Source organism: Juglans microcarpa x Juglans regia, chromosome 1D (genome assembly GCF_004785595.1).
Source record: "Juglans microcarpa x Juglans regia isolate MS1-56 chromosome 1D, Jm3101_v1.0, whole genome shotgun sequence".
Lineage (NCBI taxonomy): Eukaryota > Viridiplantae > Streptophyta > Magnoliopsida > Fagales > Juglandaceae > Juglans > Juglans microcarpa x Juglans regia.
In genome coordinates, this window is record NC_054594.1 from 15,833,155 (window position 1) to 15,849,484 (window position 16,330).

Here is a 16,330-nt window from a genome sequence, read left to right on the forward strand (position 1 = left end):
TGTTTTAAAATTCTATATTTTGCATGTATGAAAAAAAGTCTTTTTATGTTGATCTCTTAATCCTGTGTCTGCACGATGTTTCATAACATGATTTTCTGCATAGGTTAAACATGTTACATTTATTCACTTTACCATCTAGTTGATCATAGGCAAGAGATTCCTTGTTTTATGTAATTGCCAATTTGTTTTGAATTAAAACCCGTTATAATTGTTGGCTGGCTTCTTATGGGTTTTCAGCACGAGACGGAGCTCCTGGAAGATAGCTTCGCACTCCCAGGATTTCCACCCTTCTCTTGCAAGTTCGGTTCTAGTGAAGAGGAATATGTGGATTCAGATGACCTTGAAAATATCCGTCCACGTGCCCGACCTTCTGCAATACCGAATATCCCTTTGACAGACTCCAACATGGTTACAGTTCCCTCAGGAGGCATAAAGCAAGAGTTTCGGCGGCGACATGTACCACATGGATGGCTTCATAAAATGGTACTCCAAAAGCTCTTCTGCACATATTGTCCTCCTTCTTTTGTTTGAAACCCCTCCTCTCTTCCCCCGATTTCTCCCTTCTTGATTGGGAGAGAGAATCCAAAGTAATTGCTGAAATCGTTATCACTGTCATAAGTCAAGTATCAACTAGACTGCACTTTAAATGGTTCCCAGAAAAATTCTATATATAAATTGCAGTGGCGTCTGCTTTTGGTTGCGGATTATGAAATGTGAATTTTTACATGGGATAAAATCATGCGCAGGATCCTCTTGAACCAATTTTATTGTTCACGAAGCCTCTAGTTCCGGAAAAGTTGGCAGCTGCAGGCATTGTACCACCATCTGATTCGTCAACAAGAAATAGCATATCAGCACCATGTAAATTTCGTGGAAGGATGGGCCGTGGTGGCCGGATAATTTTTGATAGATGGAATCCTTTGTTGCAAACTCCAATAGACTGTGGCAACTCGTTTTATATACCACCAAAACCCAGATCTTCGACGTACAATTGAGTTGATTAGTTTGCATAGTCCCAGGTGCTCAACTCGATTGATTCATATTTAGACGACACGGTGGGATCTTGGAAATTGTAGGGTTCATGAACATTATGTTAGGCATATATAGAAGTGGATGGTTTAATGCGGGAGCAGGGAGATGGGTGTACCGTTTTTTGGTTTCCTTCTGTCGATGATTGCTTAAAAGGTGTTCCCGTGCCGTGTCTTTCCCGATGTTAATTTATTGCTTTGCCTCGAAGAAACATGGTCTCTCTCTCTCTCATTCTCGGCGGCTAATTAAGGATCGGTGTGCCAAAGACCACAAGACAGTTGCAGAATCACAAGGCCTGTGAGAATTGTTGTACAATGTATGTATGTGCTATGGTAATATGGTGGCGGAGATGCATTAGAAAGGAGAGATTAGGACTGTCATTTTGTCTATAACTCCTACAAGGGAGATGGAACTCTTTATGTCTTTAATTTATTGTTATGTATTATGGCGACGGCCAAAATAATTAAATAGGTGATGGCCCTTCTTGTATCATGTTTGTTCATTTCACACGAATATATATATATATATATATATTAAGGTTTATAGGTTGTTAATGATAATAAAAAAATACACTAACCATGAATACAGGTGCCCAGAACCAAAAAAAATGAAGATCTAAACACAATTGAATCACGTAACACTAACCATAGCCGTTATAACTTTTTCGTAGTTAATGTTATGCCATGTTTAATACAAAAATTATTATAGACAAAACTCAAGATACAAATATGTTATCAATATATCAATTTAGGTTTGAGAAATGATATTTGCAATATTAAAGTGCGTAGGTTCTGTATATTTTAAAAAAGTAGATAAATTTGAGATCTATATAAAAAAAGTTATTTTTTTTTTTAATGATGAACCTTATTTTTTTTTAAAAGTGAGTATACGGAATTTGTACGCTCTAGGATCATATCTAATATTATTATTTAAAAATAAATATGATGCATGTTTACCAATAAAAGAAATTCAAACAATTAGTGACAAGAGTTTTTTATATTTAAGGAAAATCTTATAATACGTTTAGCATTAACAAGAAAAAAAAACATTATTTATAAAAAAATGTAAAAAAGCAAAAAGCCATTCATAGAGAGGTCCACCGACCAAGTAAAAGAGGATAGGTACAATTTGAACGACACTAATTAAAGAATATAAAAAGACGATATGACTTTTTATTTAGAGATGTATTAAACTAAATTCTTTTAAGTTTTTAAGAAAAATAATTATCTTTCTCATAAGATTTGGGGTTAGAATGTAAATCGTTAGGGGTGTAACCGGTTCAGTTTTAGACAAAATTTAGGACCGACTCAGTATGTACTGATTTTACATTTTTCAAAATCGATTACATACCGGTTACCTTCCTAAACTGGTATATTCGATTTTACCAGTTTTCGGTCTGGTTCCCTTTTTTTTAAATATTTGAGTGATTTTCTTTCTTTTTTGGTTCTTACTTCTTATAATAAAATGTTATTAATAATTTAATATATATATATATATTATGTTTAAAGCATATGATCAATTAAATTTTCATATTTAAGATTAACATTTTATGTTATAAATTATAATATGAAATTATTTCATATATGATATATAATTATATATAAAAATTTCATATATAATTATATATTATATATAAAACTTATATATATAAAATATTTTGTATAATATATAAAATTAATTTTATATTTTTTTCCAACCGGTCCGGTCCGATCTAGGAAACTACAGAACTGAAACTGGACTGGGTCCAAGCGGTTTTCATAATATAGGAACTGGTCTTGGACCGGACAGGTTCAAAACCGGACCAACTGGTCCGGTCCGGTTTTTCGATTTAAATTTACATTCCTATAAATCATAATAGAAACCTAAAATTTTCCACTGCGCCTACATAACCCCAGCGTCCCTGCCTATATTCTCATATCCTTCATTTTTTTTTCGTTGTTGCTTAGTTAGGTAAACCCAACTTGAACACTTTTCAAGTTGTTTGGCATTCTTATTCAGACCAATACTAATATACATACTATCGTGTTTCAGCAAGTGAGTGAGCTTCACACACTAGCCATACTTTGCATAAATGTCATGTACTGCTACGCACAAACTTCCTCATGCGTGGACTATAGCCACCGACCTCTAAACAAAAAAACACCAACAGTTCAGCTTGGAGTATTTGGTGTTCTGATGCATCTCATCCTGGCTCAATTCAGTGATTCTTTGCTTTTATAATGCTCACTAGTAGGGCACGTACACTTACCCAACTCCCCCTATAAACATTATTTGAAATTTGAAGAAAAAACAAGAAGAGATGTTTTCAAAACACCACTAGGTAAGTACTCAGACCCTAAGTGTGCAAACAGTGCTCCCATGGATTTGTCTGCACCCTGAGCGAGTAAAGAGTGCTCAAATCCTGGGGCAAGCAACAACATCTCCTACACAAGGCAAGCGAAAGTGCTTGCACTAGAGGCAAGTACCGGGAAAGAGCATGGAGGTTTGGCTAGGGGCTAAAATGCCTGCTCAATGGAGTGGCGAAAAGAAATGCTCGTCCCAAGGGCCAATAAAAGTGCTTGCTCCCAACGAGGACTATGTTGGTCAAGAGTGTCAATCACTCTATTGGGTGAGCACTATGTTGATCAGAACTACCTGCACCACAAAACTCGAGCAAAAGTGCTTTGGGAGGATAGACAAGCAAAAGTGCTCGAACCCCAGAGTAATAGCTCTCATCACACAATAAACACAATGGGAAAAAAATGTCAAGTTCGAGTGAGCACTATGTTGAGTAAAAGTGGTCACCACGCAAAAATGAAGCTAAGACTGAAAAATGAATTAAGGATTGAAATATGATGGTATGACGAAAAATGATGGTCATAGGCAAAATGAAAGTAGGACGAAAACACGATCCAATGATAGAAAAATGAAGGTAGAATGAAAACATTACCCAAAGGACAAAAATTACTGTAGGATGGAAAAACAAAGCTCGGACAGAAAAATAATGATAAGATCGAAGAATGAAAGTAGGACGGGAAAATGTAACATGGATGAAAAATGAAGGTAGGATGGGAAAATAAACTCAGATGGAAAAATGACATTAGGATACAAAAAGAGCCAAGGTTGGTATAATGACAATCGGATGGAAAATGAATGTAGGACAACAAAATGAAGGTAGAGAGGAAAAATGATTCTAGGAAGGAAAAATGAACTTCAGATGGAAAAGTATGGTAAGACGGAAAAAAGAAGCTTGGATTGAAAATGAACCTAGGATAGAAAAATGATGGTCGGATGGAGAAATGAAGGTAAGGGCGAAAAATGATCCTTGATTTGAAAATTGTTCCTAGGACCAAAAAATGAACCTAAGACGGAAAACGAAGCTCATATTGAAAATGAATCTAGGATAGAAAAATGAAGGTAGGATAGAAAATGATCATCAGATGGAAAAATGAAAGTAAGATGGAAAAATGTGGTAGGATGGAAAAATGTACTTGCTCGCCAGGGCGAGTAATGCACTTGTCCCTCGGGACGAGCAAAAGTGCTCGCCTCATCATGAGGCAAGCACTATGTTGACCAACAACATCTAGCTCCCAAAGCTCTTATCCTAAAGGGTGAGTGAAGCGCCCAAACCCCAGGCAAGTGATAATATTGAATAAGTGCTTATCTCCAGGGACGAGGAAGACACTTTAGCTCGTGCCCCAACAAGGCAAGTGCTTGCACCCTGGTTGATGGAAAGTGCTCAAAATTCGGAGAGCAAGCAAAAGTATTTAACCCTCGTGGGAGCTTGGAAAATTATAGCAGCTCTGCAAGAAATGCTCCTCTAAGGGCGAGTATTAAAAAAATATATAAATGAAATGTGCAAAAGCGCTCGTAATACATGCATTGTGCCTGATGGTTGTGGGAGCTCAGGGCAATTGTACTAGTTCCAATAAATCTAATGCTTATGTGGGAGCTTGGCTCCCGATCATATAAAGCATACCCGATCTCCATAAGTATCTGACCTTTGATCAAGTTGGTCGGATAATATGGGAGCTCGGCTTCTGGGCATGTAAAGCATACTAGATTGCCGCAGTATCCAACCTCCGATCAAATTGGTTGGATTACATGGTGAGTAACAACATCTCATTAGGGGGTGAGCACTTTGTTCGCATCCCAGCAGAATGCTCAAACCCCATCTCAGAACCACGACAACGACAATGCCAAAACCAAAGATCTCCATCTCAAAACTATCAAACCGAATACAAAAAAAAAAAAAAAAAAAAAAAAAAAAAAAAAAAAAGAACACTCCGTCCCATAATCATGAAGGTGACGACCAAAATACTTACAAGAAATACTCTCAGCAATGGTAGCATCGTGGGTCATTAGTGTGAAAGTAAAGATATTTCTGGTTTCTCTATATTTCCATCTCTACCGTGGTCGTGGGTCACACCGTGGTCAGATCCAATCATGTCTATGCAGTCATCCATCTTTGTCGTGGGTCACGCCATGGTCGACAAACAAACATAGCTATGCAAATTCTTTGGAGAAGAAGAAGTTTGAAGCAAAAGGAGAAGAGAAAGAACATAAGAATGAAGAACAAGAAGAGAGTAGATGGAAAGTGGGAGTGCGCGAGAAGATAAAGATGAAGCTAGTTCTAGATTTCTGGGTTTTCATCGGCTGGTTTGATTTGGATCAATGTTGTTTCTATCTAATTCGATTTATTGTAAAGATATTTTAGTCAGTTCGGATATGTGGCAAGGGCATTCTAGCCTAACTTGGGTCTCTTGCAGGGCATTTTGGTCATATCACCGGCTGCAGTAAGGGTATTTCAATCCAACATGCTATCTGTAGAGAAGCATTTTGGTCCAAGACATTATATAAATTCCTACATAATGGGTCTAAACACGTTCTTTTATTATAGATAAATGTAGTTGTGCATCCTTGTGGCAGCCATTTTTCCATAATTGTTAATCTTTGAAGAAAGAGAAAGGATCTTGAAAATAAGTCCCAAACATTTCTCTCAAAACATTTTTTTTATATTTTTAACTTAATGATTAAGAAAATATTTTTTAAAAATATTGTAAATTTTTTATTTTTTTAAAAAAATTTTATGATGATTAAAAAAATATATAAAATAAAAAATAAAATAAATAAAATGCACTGTTCGAGACATCCTTCCGGACAATTTTTCGGTGGTCCCACTATTGTAGAAAATACTTTCTTACCAAAGCATTGTAAGAGGGACCTTAGTTCTAATTCCAATATATAAATTTATTAGTAATCACTTCTTTGCTCATTAGATAAATAAATATAATATAATATAATATAGGAGCAAACAAAATGACGGGGCTAAATACTATTATCCATACACATGTATCAGAGGAAAGTGAGTACTCTACGTGGCTCAGTGTCGTCTCTCTTTTCTCTCTCTCTCTCTGTTTGAAACCACAAATCACGTTATGTGGTCGACATTCCATCTTCCACCCTTTGTCTTCCTCTCTCTAATTCTGATCTTTCTTTCGAACGCCTACCATTCTTTTCTCTTCTTTCCTCAAGTCCTATTAAATCCCAAAAGAAAAGAACAAGAGAGAGACTTTCCTCGTGAATTATCCACTCGAAAGTTATCAGTTTTTTTTTTTTTTTTTTTTTTAAATTGTTTTGGTTTATACTTAAAAGACATTCCGGTTGAGACATGAGAGTTTGTTAACGTCAGATGCAGCAATAGCAACACCATGAACGCAACTGCAGCAGCTACAACCCCTGCCACTGCCAGTTTTAGCAACACCAATACATACCTTTACCATGATAACCACAAGAGACCCTCATCCCATTTTCTTGGTACCATCTCTCTCCCGAAGTCCAGTTCCTGCTACTGCATCAACACCAGGTCCACCGGCAGCATCTGTGCCCAGAACAACCACCGTGGCTATCAGTTCCTAGTCCCCAGAGCCACTGCCTCTCCTCCTGGCAAAGACAACAAGAACAGAACCAAAACCAAGGATGAAAAAGTTGTTACCTCTTCTGCCAAGGATGACAGTATTAATGTTGATGAGACTCAATCAATACAGAAGCAAGAGCAGCAGCAGCAGCCTTCCGTTTCATTAAGTTTGGATGATGTGAACCCGGTAGGATTGGGGCGGAAATCGCGTCAGTTGTTTGATGAGGTGTGGAGGAAGTTCTCAGGATTGGGGCAGATCTCAAGGACAACTCGAGCTGATGACAGGGAAGCCCTGGATGCCCTCCTAATCAGGGAAGGACCCATGTGTGAGTTCGCCATTCCTGGAGCTCAGAATACCACTGTGCTCGTTGTCGGGGCCACCAGCCGGATTGGTCGTATTGTTGTCCGCAAGCTCATGCTCAGAGGTTACACTGTCAAGGTTTTACTTTGCTTTCTCTCCACTTTCTTTTATTTTATCCAACTATATACTCCTGCTTTTCATGACCTCCATACGTTATGTAATGTAAATGGTGTAAAAAATTTCGATTTGGTTTTATTGTGCTAGTGGTGTAAAAAAAAAAAAAAAAAAAAAGCAATGATAATTGATATAAAATTTGAATAGGGTTGAGTTGATAATTTCTATAATCATCCGGTTCAGTCATACTCAAATCAAAATCATTACCTGCTAGGAAATGTCGTTGTTTTAGTATCTCTCTTTTCACTAGGTTTGGCTGTATGGCACTCACTTTAAGCTGATGTTTTACCCATAAATTCTGATTGTAGCGTATGATTTGACAATGCATAGAATGAACTTGTTCAACCTATATACTAAATTTTAAATTCAAATAATTGCTCTGTCTCACAACTGGGTTAATTTATCTCTCTTATCTTAGCTTTCATTGCTGTCTGTTAGGGTGTATGTGACAGGCTTCTGCAATTTCCAGGATTTTTTTGACTTACCTACCCAATGGACTAGAATATAGTAACTGTCATACATTTACAGATCCTTTTATTCACCAGTTGAAAATCTGGTGTATTGAGGTGAACCGAGTGTCGCAACATTGTATTGATGTGAACCTAGTGAACAATATAGTATAAGCTGATTCAAGTTGCAAAAAATATTCCATTATTTATCTCATTATAGCAGTAGAAAGGTTCCCAGGAGATAGAAGTTCCTCAAAATTGTTTTAAGCCATTTTTTGCTTTTATGTTTCTTATTCATGATCATCAGGCTTTAGTGAGGAAGGCTGATGAGGAAGTGGTCAGCATGCTTCCTAGGTCAGTAGAAGTGGTGATTGGGGATGTAGGTGATCCTGACACACTCAAGTCTGTGGTGGAAGGTTGTAACAAAATAATCTATTGCGCAACTGCTCGTTCTACCATCTCAGGGGATCTCTTCAGAGTTGATCACCGAGGAGTATATAACCTCACCAAAGCATTTCAGGTTAGGCCTTATCCTGAATCATCTCTCTTACCTGCTCTGGAAACTCTGTACGCATGTGGCACACACTGGAGTAGTTCCTCACAAATTGACTGCTTCAGACAGTTTTGCTCTAGATATGGGGTGCATGCACAAAACATAAGGCTCTAGTATTGCAGGTGTTCATCATATTTCCTTACAGCACAAAAACGTCTACCCGTTTTTGTTGACTTGTGTGCAAAATTAAGGCATTCACTTTTGTTGTTACTATGGTGATGTCTAAATGCTGCCAGTTTGTTCAAATTTTATATAATCCAGCATGTATGTTCCCTATTATGAAATTTCTTTGGCAAACTTCATATCTGATACAAATTACAGGACTACAACAATAAACTAGCACAACTACGAGCAGGGAAGAGCAGCAAAAGCAAGCTTCTTCTTGCAAAGTTTAAATCTGCTGATTCATTGAATGGGTGGGAAACCCGTCAGGGAACGTATTTCCAGGATGTAATTGCTGCAAAGTATGATGGAGGAATGGATGCTAAATTTGAGTACACTGAGACTGGAGAAGCCATCTTCTCAGGTAAAAGTGGACATTAGGTGAACCATGAAAAATGTCCAGTTTGGAGTAATTAGAACGTAGATTGGCTCTTGGTTGCTGTAATTATTTCTCAAATTTTCACATTAGTTTCAAGTGCTACAAAGGGGGTGGTGGGAAAAAAAATGAGTATTTACTCTCAGTTTGATTTTGTTATTACTATAGGATACGTTTTTACCAGAGGAGGGTATGTTGAACTTTCAAAAAGGCTTTCACTTCGTTTGGGTCGCACCCTTGACAGGTACAAGATACTTGTAATCTCAATCCAAGCTGGCTCTGTCTGTTGGCTACCATATTTTTTTACAACTAATACCTCAAGTATAAAGGATTTAGTTCCATAATCAAAGATTCAAACTGCTAATGTGTAGGTATGAGGGCCTTGTTCTCTCTGTTGGTGGAAATGGAAGATCTTATATTTTAATTCTTGAAGCTGGTCCTTCAGCAGACACAACCCAAAGCAAATTGTATTTTGCTAGATTTACTACGAAAGTAGGATTTTGTAGGGTAAGGAACTTGTTGGTTTTACGTAACAAATATTGTTTCTTTTCATATCACTCAACTGTCTTCCAACACTTTTATTAGCATTTTGAAAATTCTTGATTTAGTCTCCATGTCTTTCCACATAATTGACAGGCGAGAGTACCATTTTCATCCTTCCGCCCAGTGAAACCAGATGATCCACCACTAGACCCATTTCTTGTACATACGTTGACTATTCGATTTGAGCCTAGAAGACAGGTTTGTTGATTTTCTGATTGATCTAATGGAAAGGAATTTGGTTATGTTTTGTTGCCTTCCACTCTGTTCATGGCTTTTCACATTAGACTAGGACTTCTACGTGCTATACCGCCAGTGTTGTAAAAAAAATATTTTGCATACTTGTTGAGTCCATTCTTTTACTATCATGACTGATCTTTGATTGATTGAACTTAGTATAGTGCTTTAATGTAAAGATAAAGCTTGGGGGAAACGAGAACTTGACAAAGCTTGTCATAATGATCAGGGAATGGCAATGTGAATATGCACTATCTTTCTCTCTCTAGGCACATACTTTCTATAATATGATAGGTCACAGTACACTCTTCTTCATGGTGATATTCCAAGCTGTTTTGGCATGAACAAGGTGGCTTCTTAAAAATATATGCTTGTGTTGATTATCTATGAAGGAACTCTATCAATTAACTTTGTAGTTTTTCTTTGTTGCAACTTTTTACCTTTTCACTTCTGCATACATGTTTCTTTCCTTTTTCTTTTTATTCTCAGTTTTTAATTCCGTCATATTTTTTGGACATTCATGAGTTAACTAATACTAAATTAGCTAAGAAATGGTTTACTAGCTAGTAACATCATAACAAGACTAAAGGATTGTAAACGGCCTGGAACATAGACAACTTTCTAAGCCTAATCTATAACTGTCGTGAAAATGATACTACATGGTAATCCCCATTGCAGAATCACCATAAACCATGTCAAAATGACACCACACTGTTTTTTCCCTCTATCTTCTCCTCTTCAAGTGAATCTGCCTTGTGTGCACCCTGAGCCACATGGAGTTATTAAACTGGCGCTTATACCATTTGTCATGAGCTGAGGATGTGTTAGCCATATTTGTGAAATCTCTCAAAAGAATCAGTTGCAATGGGAGCTTTTTGTCCATATTGATTAGCACGACATGCACAATCCTCGCATTCCATATTCGCACAATATTTAGCTTCCTTTCTCCATGATGGGTTACTCAACCTTCATCATTTCCAATCAAATCAATATATTTTCTTCTTTACGAGTCTTAAGTTAGTAGTTTTTCATCCCAGTAAGATGTGCTAAGATTCTAAAAAGGTGTTACAAATTTTTTATATCGTCGAATGCATATTGTTTTTCCTTGAATTCATCATGTATTCTTGTGCATCATTGCAGTAGGCTCTCTCTTCTCTGTTTATAGTTTCAGCAGCAATACGATAGTTTGTCTTTTATATCTTCCTCAAATACCCATTAATTGAACCAGCTATATAGTGCGGTCACTGTATTTATCCGATGGAGAAGAGCACCACAACCTACGCTGTTTAATTCCTTTCATCTTTTTCCCTCTTATGGTGTAGTACAAGTCATGCATTTTGGTATATTGACTTCCAATCATATAGGGTACCTTTGTAATGAATATATTTGGCTTTCACAACTGATTCAGTTCATTATTCTTGTTGCAGAGACCTGTTGAAGGACCTACAGCAGTGAAGCAAGACCTTAGAAGCTTTAAGCTTAAATTAGAATATATAAAAGCCTTGCCTGTAGGTGCTTTCATATTTTTTTAATATTAAATTATTGCATAACATAAGATTTATTCTTGCTTCCATACTTTTCATTATGTTGTACCATCCATCGAAATCATTGCAAAGTTATGTGTTGAAACTTTCACCTTTACAGATGACATTCTTTTAATTTCTTCAATCTTGCTTGAAGGAAAATGTATATGTTTAATTATTTTAAGAATTGAGCATGACACAAAAATTCAATGTACTTCTGAATATATGGCTATAAAACCCCTTCTTCTCAAACTGACTGGAAGCACAGATGGCAAAGTTTAGTTGTAGTTGAAAATGCATGACATGAAATTTCATTTTACCTTTAGTTATTAGTGCTTACAAGACCATATTTTCATTGATTAAAGCTATCTTTTCATGAACCTAGTCAACCTAGTTTGATGACTTTTGAAGCAAGTCAACTCATGATTATTGTTCACTGATTAATCATCTAGAAATGTAGAAGTTCACTTCTTGCCAGATGTCACTGCAATTGCAATAAAAATCATGTATCAAGGGAAAAAGTGAAAATCAATAAAACAGAAGGAACAGAGGGTAAAAGATGTGTCAGTAACATGATAATAAATACTTCACATAACTTCCTGTGCTAGCTTCATATTGGGAGAATGACTTATAGATATATTTTCAGTTTTTTAATCTGATAACTGATGTATTGCAGGCTGGGCAAGAAACAGACTTTGTCCTAGTTTCATGCACAGGATTAGGAATAGAACCTACCAGAAGGGAGCAAGTTCTTAAAGCTAAGAGGGTTAGTTCATTCTTTTCTTTCGTTTCTTTTGATACTTTAACATATTCTTTTAATTTTTATCTTTGTTCACATGACTTCCCCAGGCTGGAGAAGAATCATTGAGAATATCTGGCCTTGGATATACAATTATTCGTCCTGGTCCCCTAAAGGTAGAGCCGTAAATTTCTTTCCAAGAACTTAAATGACTTTATCAAATAATCTTCAGAATCCATTTAATGTGGATAAACTATAGAGGTTGTGTGGGAAGTATGGACAAGTCCATATGGAGAGCTACTCGATTTATTTGTGACTTTGTTTTTATGATGCTCATTTGTCATTTCTATCCTGAAGTCATATAATACTGAGATTTTTCTTCATAGATAATTTTACCACCAACATTATTAGTATTTGCACACCTGCAGGAGGAGCCTGGTGGTCAACGTGCACTCATATTCGATCAAGGAAACAGAATTTCTCAGGTGAGGGTGATTTATCCTCTGAGTCATAATGGCACAAATGAAACCACATGCATTTTTAATGGCTGTCTCTTTCTCAGGGCATCAGCTGTGCCGATGTGGCTGATATATGTGTGAAGGCACTGCACGATTCAACTGCAAGAAACAAGAGCTTCGATGTGGGTGTATCACTATTTGGTTTTGAGGTTAGTTCAAGTTGGATGTATCTAAGATGATTTTTCAATGTGTCCAGGTATGTTATGAATATGTTGCTGAGCAAGGGAGGGAGCTCTATGAACTGGTGAGTGAAGATCAAAACACGTTGAAAAACAATATGAATCTTTGTCTTTAGGCATTTTTGGTGATGACAGAAACTAAGGCTGTATATATTTCTGACATTTGTGCAGGTAGCGCATTTGCCCGACAAAGCAAATAACTATTTGACACCAGCACTATCCGTTTTAGAGAAGAACACTTGATCATCCTTTTAGTCCCCTTGTTTGATATGTTTTCCTCGATATAGTTGTCTTTGTAACGTTCTCAAAGAAGCATATATTTTCACCTTTTCTGATCAACTATATATACAACTATCCTACTGTAGATCATGTATGTATTCTTTTTGTAAATCCACTTGTACAAGTACAATAATGTAAATGGCCAGGAACACCTGAATATTCTCCAGAAAATGAGTATGACTTGCTTATTAAAAGCATCACTTCTGCAGGATAAGATTATCGTTCACAACCATGATTGTATGGGGATGAGCCTTCACTTGAGCAAGTCATCAAGTGTTCCAAGCACTATTTAACCTCAAAAGTCCTTGAAGCATGCATTATATGACTTTCTCCAAAAGAGAAATGATAGTTTTAGTCATGAATGCGCAAATACCGTGTAATCATTTTGAAAAAAAAAAGAATAAATATGGGATTCACATGAAAAGAAATTAATTTTTTTAATAGTGGACCTTACTCTTTTTCAAAGTGACTGCACAGTATTTGCACATTCCACAATTGTATGTAGCTTTACTCGATTCACTTAGAGCCTAGTCGACAACAAGGTCTAGTAACAATGAGTCCACGTCCTCAGAAGCTAGCACCCTCTCTGAATCTGATACATCCATTTTCAACAATGCAACCAATGTCATATACGCACACACCTTGGTCACAAGAGAGGAAACACTGCCTTCCATTTTCTTTTCAACTACGTGGCTGATTAGGCACCTTAAAATCTCATGCCCACTGAAGTGGGTCTTCATTGATCGTATGTGTGCTGGACCATGGATACTAAGCCACACCCTCAATATGGAGGCCACCAAAGCTGACACATAGATGTATTAGATGATCAGAATGCACCCGGGTTGACCTTAGGACCGCAAGCATTATGTCAGTCCAAGCAAAAAGATAAGCATTATGTCAGATAAAGATAAGGAACTCCCTTTTGATTGTAATGCAGCAGAATGCTAATAACTCAGGGCCCAACTCCACCATCAACATTCCTTCATAGAACATCAATATATCTTGGAGGAGTTAAGTACTGCAATATCAACAGTTATGCTTCTAGTATCATCAAAAGGAACCCTAGTACTAGCAGCAGCAGCAGTAGCAGCATCAGCAAGAATCTTCTCAGCCGCTGTAAACTGGCACTAACCGGCTTGCTTGCAGCTGCTGCAGTGATATCTTCGGCGGCAGTGGGAGCAGCAGCAATTGAGGCACCCCCACAACCGGAGACTTTATCCAATATACCACAGACACTTTCGGGTGAGTGTGCATCGCCTAAGGATTGCAAGAGAGCCAGGATACAAAGGCCTAAGTCAAGGAAAGCCGAGTCTTGTACTATAAAGTGTGTCACCACTTGCATCCGGGGTGGTGAAGGCTCCCCTGGTGAAGGTCCTCTTAATGTCAGGAGGTACAACTTTACCACAATATATGTATATGTGTGTGTGCATATGATTTTTCCATGGGAAGACACAGATCATTGATATGTGGGCATTGATAAAAAAAAAAAAAAAAAAAAAAAAAAAAAAAAAAAAAAAAAAAAAAAAATCACATAATTTAATTGGAATATTTTGTTTCTCATCCTAGTTTTGTATAGAAACATAAGAGGAAGTTGTGCCTGTATGTATGTATGTACTGTATTCAAAATCTTGCATCATAGCAAGAATGCTATGAACTCTGACCATCTGTAATTTCTCTGCAGACCTCTAGTTGTCTTCAAGCAAGGGTTTCGAAGCCGTCAATACTGGTAACTGTTCTAATCTTAACCTTCAGTACCATTATTACCAATGGCGGATGGTACCTTTATATGTACTGATCATCCATACCCTGGGAAGCCCAAGTAAATCTAGAAAGCTTCAAGGGAAAAAATGAAAAAGGAATTTGATCAAAACTTAGTGGGGTTGTAAAGAAGGGCATTATCAAACTGGTCATATATATATGCTTTCAAAATTTTCCGGGACAGGGTCGATGTCATGAATGATCTGTTCTTAGTGATTGTGAGAAAGAGAGATGTTTTTCTTCATCTTTAGTGTTATCATTCACAACACACCATTTAGTGTTATCATTCACAACACACCAGCTGATGTTCCATATTTTAAGTGAATTTTCCATTAATACATGACAATCTAGTTTTAACAATTAGTCTAATTGTAAAATGTGTTGTGTGCATGCAGTTTGGTGGAGTGCTCGGATATTTGTAACTTAATTGGAGATGGTGATGATGGGCCTTAATTAATTAGTTGTATATGAAGTTTTAGTTGAATTTTGATGTGTTTTCCTTACTCATCAATTAAATTGCATGCATGGATAGGTTAATCTTTTTCCCCAGTGATCAGATTAATGCAGTATGGATCAGATTTTCAAGCACCATTGTTTTACATTTTTTTTTTAATCTATTCTTACCATTGTTAATTTAGAAACCTTAATTAGTAGTTGTATCCTCAAAAAATCTCAAAGGCACCAATCTCATTGTCATTCCATATATTGCATAAGAAGTCATTGATAGTGGATGATACCTTTACAATATTATTTTTATGAAAATTTTTTTTCATCAATCATTATTTACCATCTCACACCCCACACCCTATAAAAAACACTCACACCCTATAAAAAATACTCCCACACCCTATAAAAAAGCTATACGTGTAGGGTGTGAGAGTGAATAGTAGATGATGCATAACATTCCTCTATTTTTATTACATTGCATTATCTTATTTTTATCCCGCTATCATGAGGTAGCACTTTCCTTCAACTTTTTAATTTCTATTTTTTAAAAAAAAAAAATAAATAAAAGGTGATCCAAAGAGGATGGAAAGTATTATTTTCATAAAGTGAGATATTAATGTAGCATTACTCTAAAAACAATATTGGATATTATGCCATGCAAATTAGAAGAAAATACTCTTGCATTGGATCAGTAAAATGATGGCTAAATTTAGTTAGTTTTTGCTACAATGCTCAAACAAATATATGAGATACAGATCCTTCAGCTAAATAATATTATATTAGCTCTTTTTATATATTCTAAATTAATATTATATGAGACATTATTAATTCCCCAGGTCTTATTAATTATATATTATAAGGAAATATTAAAAAAAAAATTAATAGTTTAAGCCAAACTAATAATAATCCAATGTGTGATGTATAGGAAGCATATTACATAAAAGTTTAAAAAAACCAATGTCAATGCTCTAAGCTTGTCCAAATGTAGGTAACCCAATGTAAACTTATAAGGCATGTCTAAACGTAGACAACCCTGACTTTTTTGTTACATAAATTCCAAAGGAAAATGCTTCTAGATAGCCCTGCTGTTTACAAGAGAAAAACATCATTCCAATAAGCATAAGACACGTAAGAAAGTGGTGAATGAAGACAATGCACAACAATATAGGT

At 36.4% G+C, this 16,330-nt stretch overlaps 3 protein-coding genes across 5 annotated transcripts in view; all 3 read left to right on the forward strand.

Moving 5' to 3' along the window:
- The window catches only part of LOC121268219, a 42,510-nt gene extending 40,992 nt beyond the window's left edge, over positions 1 to 1,518 (forward strand). For both annotated transcript variants that reach the window (XM_041172381.1, XM_041172391.1), the window contains exons 12-13: positions 238 to 483; positions 747 to 1,518. In XM_041172381.1, coding sequence (XP_041028315.1) covers positions 238 to 483; positions 747 to 995 — 495 coding nt within the window. In that variant the 3' untranslated portion in view covers positions 996 to 1,518. The remainder of the gene's footprint in view (positions 1 to 237; positions 484 to 746) is intronic.
- Positions 1,519 to 6,398: 4,880 nt separating this feature from the next.
- On the forward strand, positions 6,399 to 13,126 carry LOC121268209 (protein HIGH CHLOROPHYLL FLUORESCENCE PHENOTYPE 173, chloroplastic). Of its 2 annotated transcripts, none has more exons than XM_041172370.1 (13): positions 6,399 to 7,364; positions 8,157 to 8,369; positions 8,724 to 8,928; positions 9,109 to 9,184; positions 9,312 to 9,447; positions 9,577 to 9,681; positions 11,145 to 11,225; positions 11,917 to 12,006; positions 12,090 to 12,155; positions 12,408 to 12,464; positions 12,542 to 12,619; positions 12,694 to 12,741; positions 12,848 to 13,126. In XM_041172370.1, exons 1-13 carry the CDS (start codon positions 6,720 to 6,722, stop codon positions 12,917 to 12,919), a joined length of 1,872 nt encoding a protein of 623 aa, XP_041028304.1. In that variant the 5' UTR covers positions 6,399 to 6,719; the 3' UTR covers positions 12,920 to 13,126. The 2 variants fall into 2 exon arrangements, with proteins under 2 accessions (XP_041028304.1, XP_041028297.1); XM_041172363.1 differs by having other exon boundaries at positions 6,424 to 7,364; positions 12,366 to 12,464.
- Positions 13,127 to 13,841: 715 nt separating this feature from the next.
- On the forward strand, positions 13,842 to 15,301 carry LOC121268239. The gene is made up of 3 exons (XM_041172415.1): positions 13,842 to 14,345; positions 14,637 to 14,681; positions 15,109 to 15,301. The coding sequence occupies exons 1-3, from the start codon at positions 13,897 to 13,899 to the stop codon at positions 15,164 to 15,166; spliced, it is 552 nt and encodes a 183-aa protein (XP_041028349.1). The 5' UTR covers positions 13,842 to 13,896; the 3' UTR covers positions 15,167 to 15,301.
- Positions 15,302 to 16,330: the final 1,029 nt, after the last annotated feature.

Bases quoted from the DNA above. Each gene is read 5' to 3' on its own strand.
- LOC121268209 (XM_041172363.1), top strand. From the start codon at position 6,720: ATGAACGCAACTGCAGCAGCTACAACCCCTGCCACTGCCAGTTTTAGC. The intron at 7,365-8,156 runs GTTTTACTTTGC...CATGATCATCAG, and splicing joins TCAGAGGTTACACTGTCAAG to GCTTTAGTGAGGAAGGCTGA. The intron at 9,185-9,311 runs GTACAAGATACT...GCTAATGTGTAG, and splicing joins TTGGGTCGCACCCTTGACAG to GTATGAGGGCCTTGTTCTCT.
- LOC121268239 (XM_041172415.1), top strand. From the start codon at position 13,897: ATGCTAATAACTCAGGGCCCAACTCCACCATCAACATTCCTTCATAGA. The intron at 14,346-14,636 runs GTACAACTTTAC...ATTTCTCTGCAG, and splicing joins GGTCCTCTTAATGTCAGGAG to ACCTCTAGTTGTCTTCAAGC. The intron at 14,682-15,108 runs GTAACTGTTCTA...GTGTGCATGCAG, and splicing joins TTTCGAAGCCGTCAATACTG to TTTGGTGGAGTGCTCGGATA.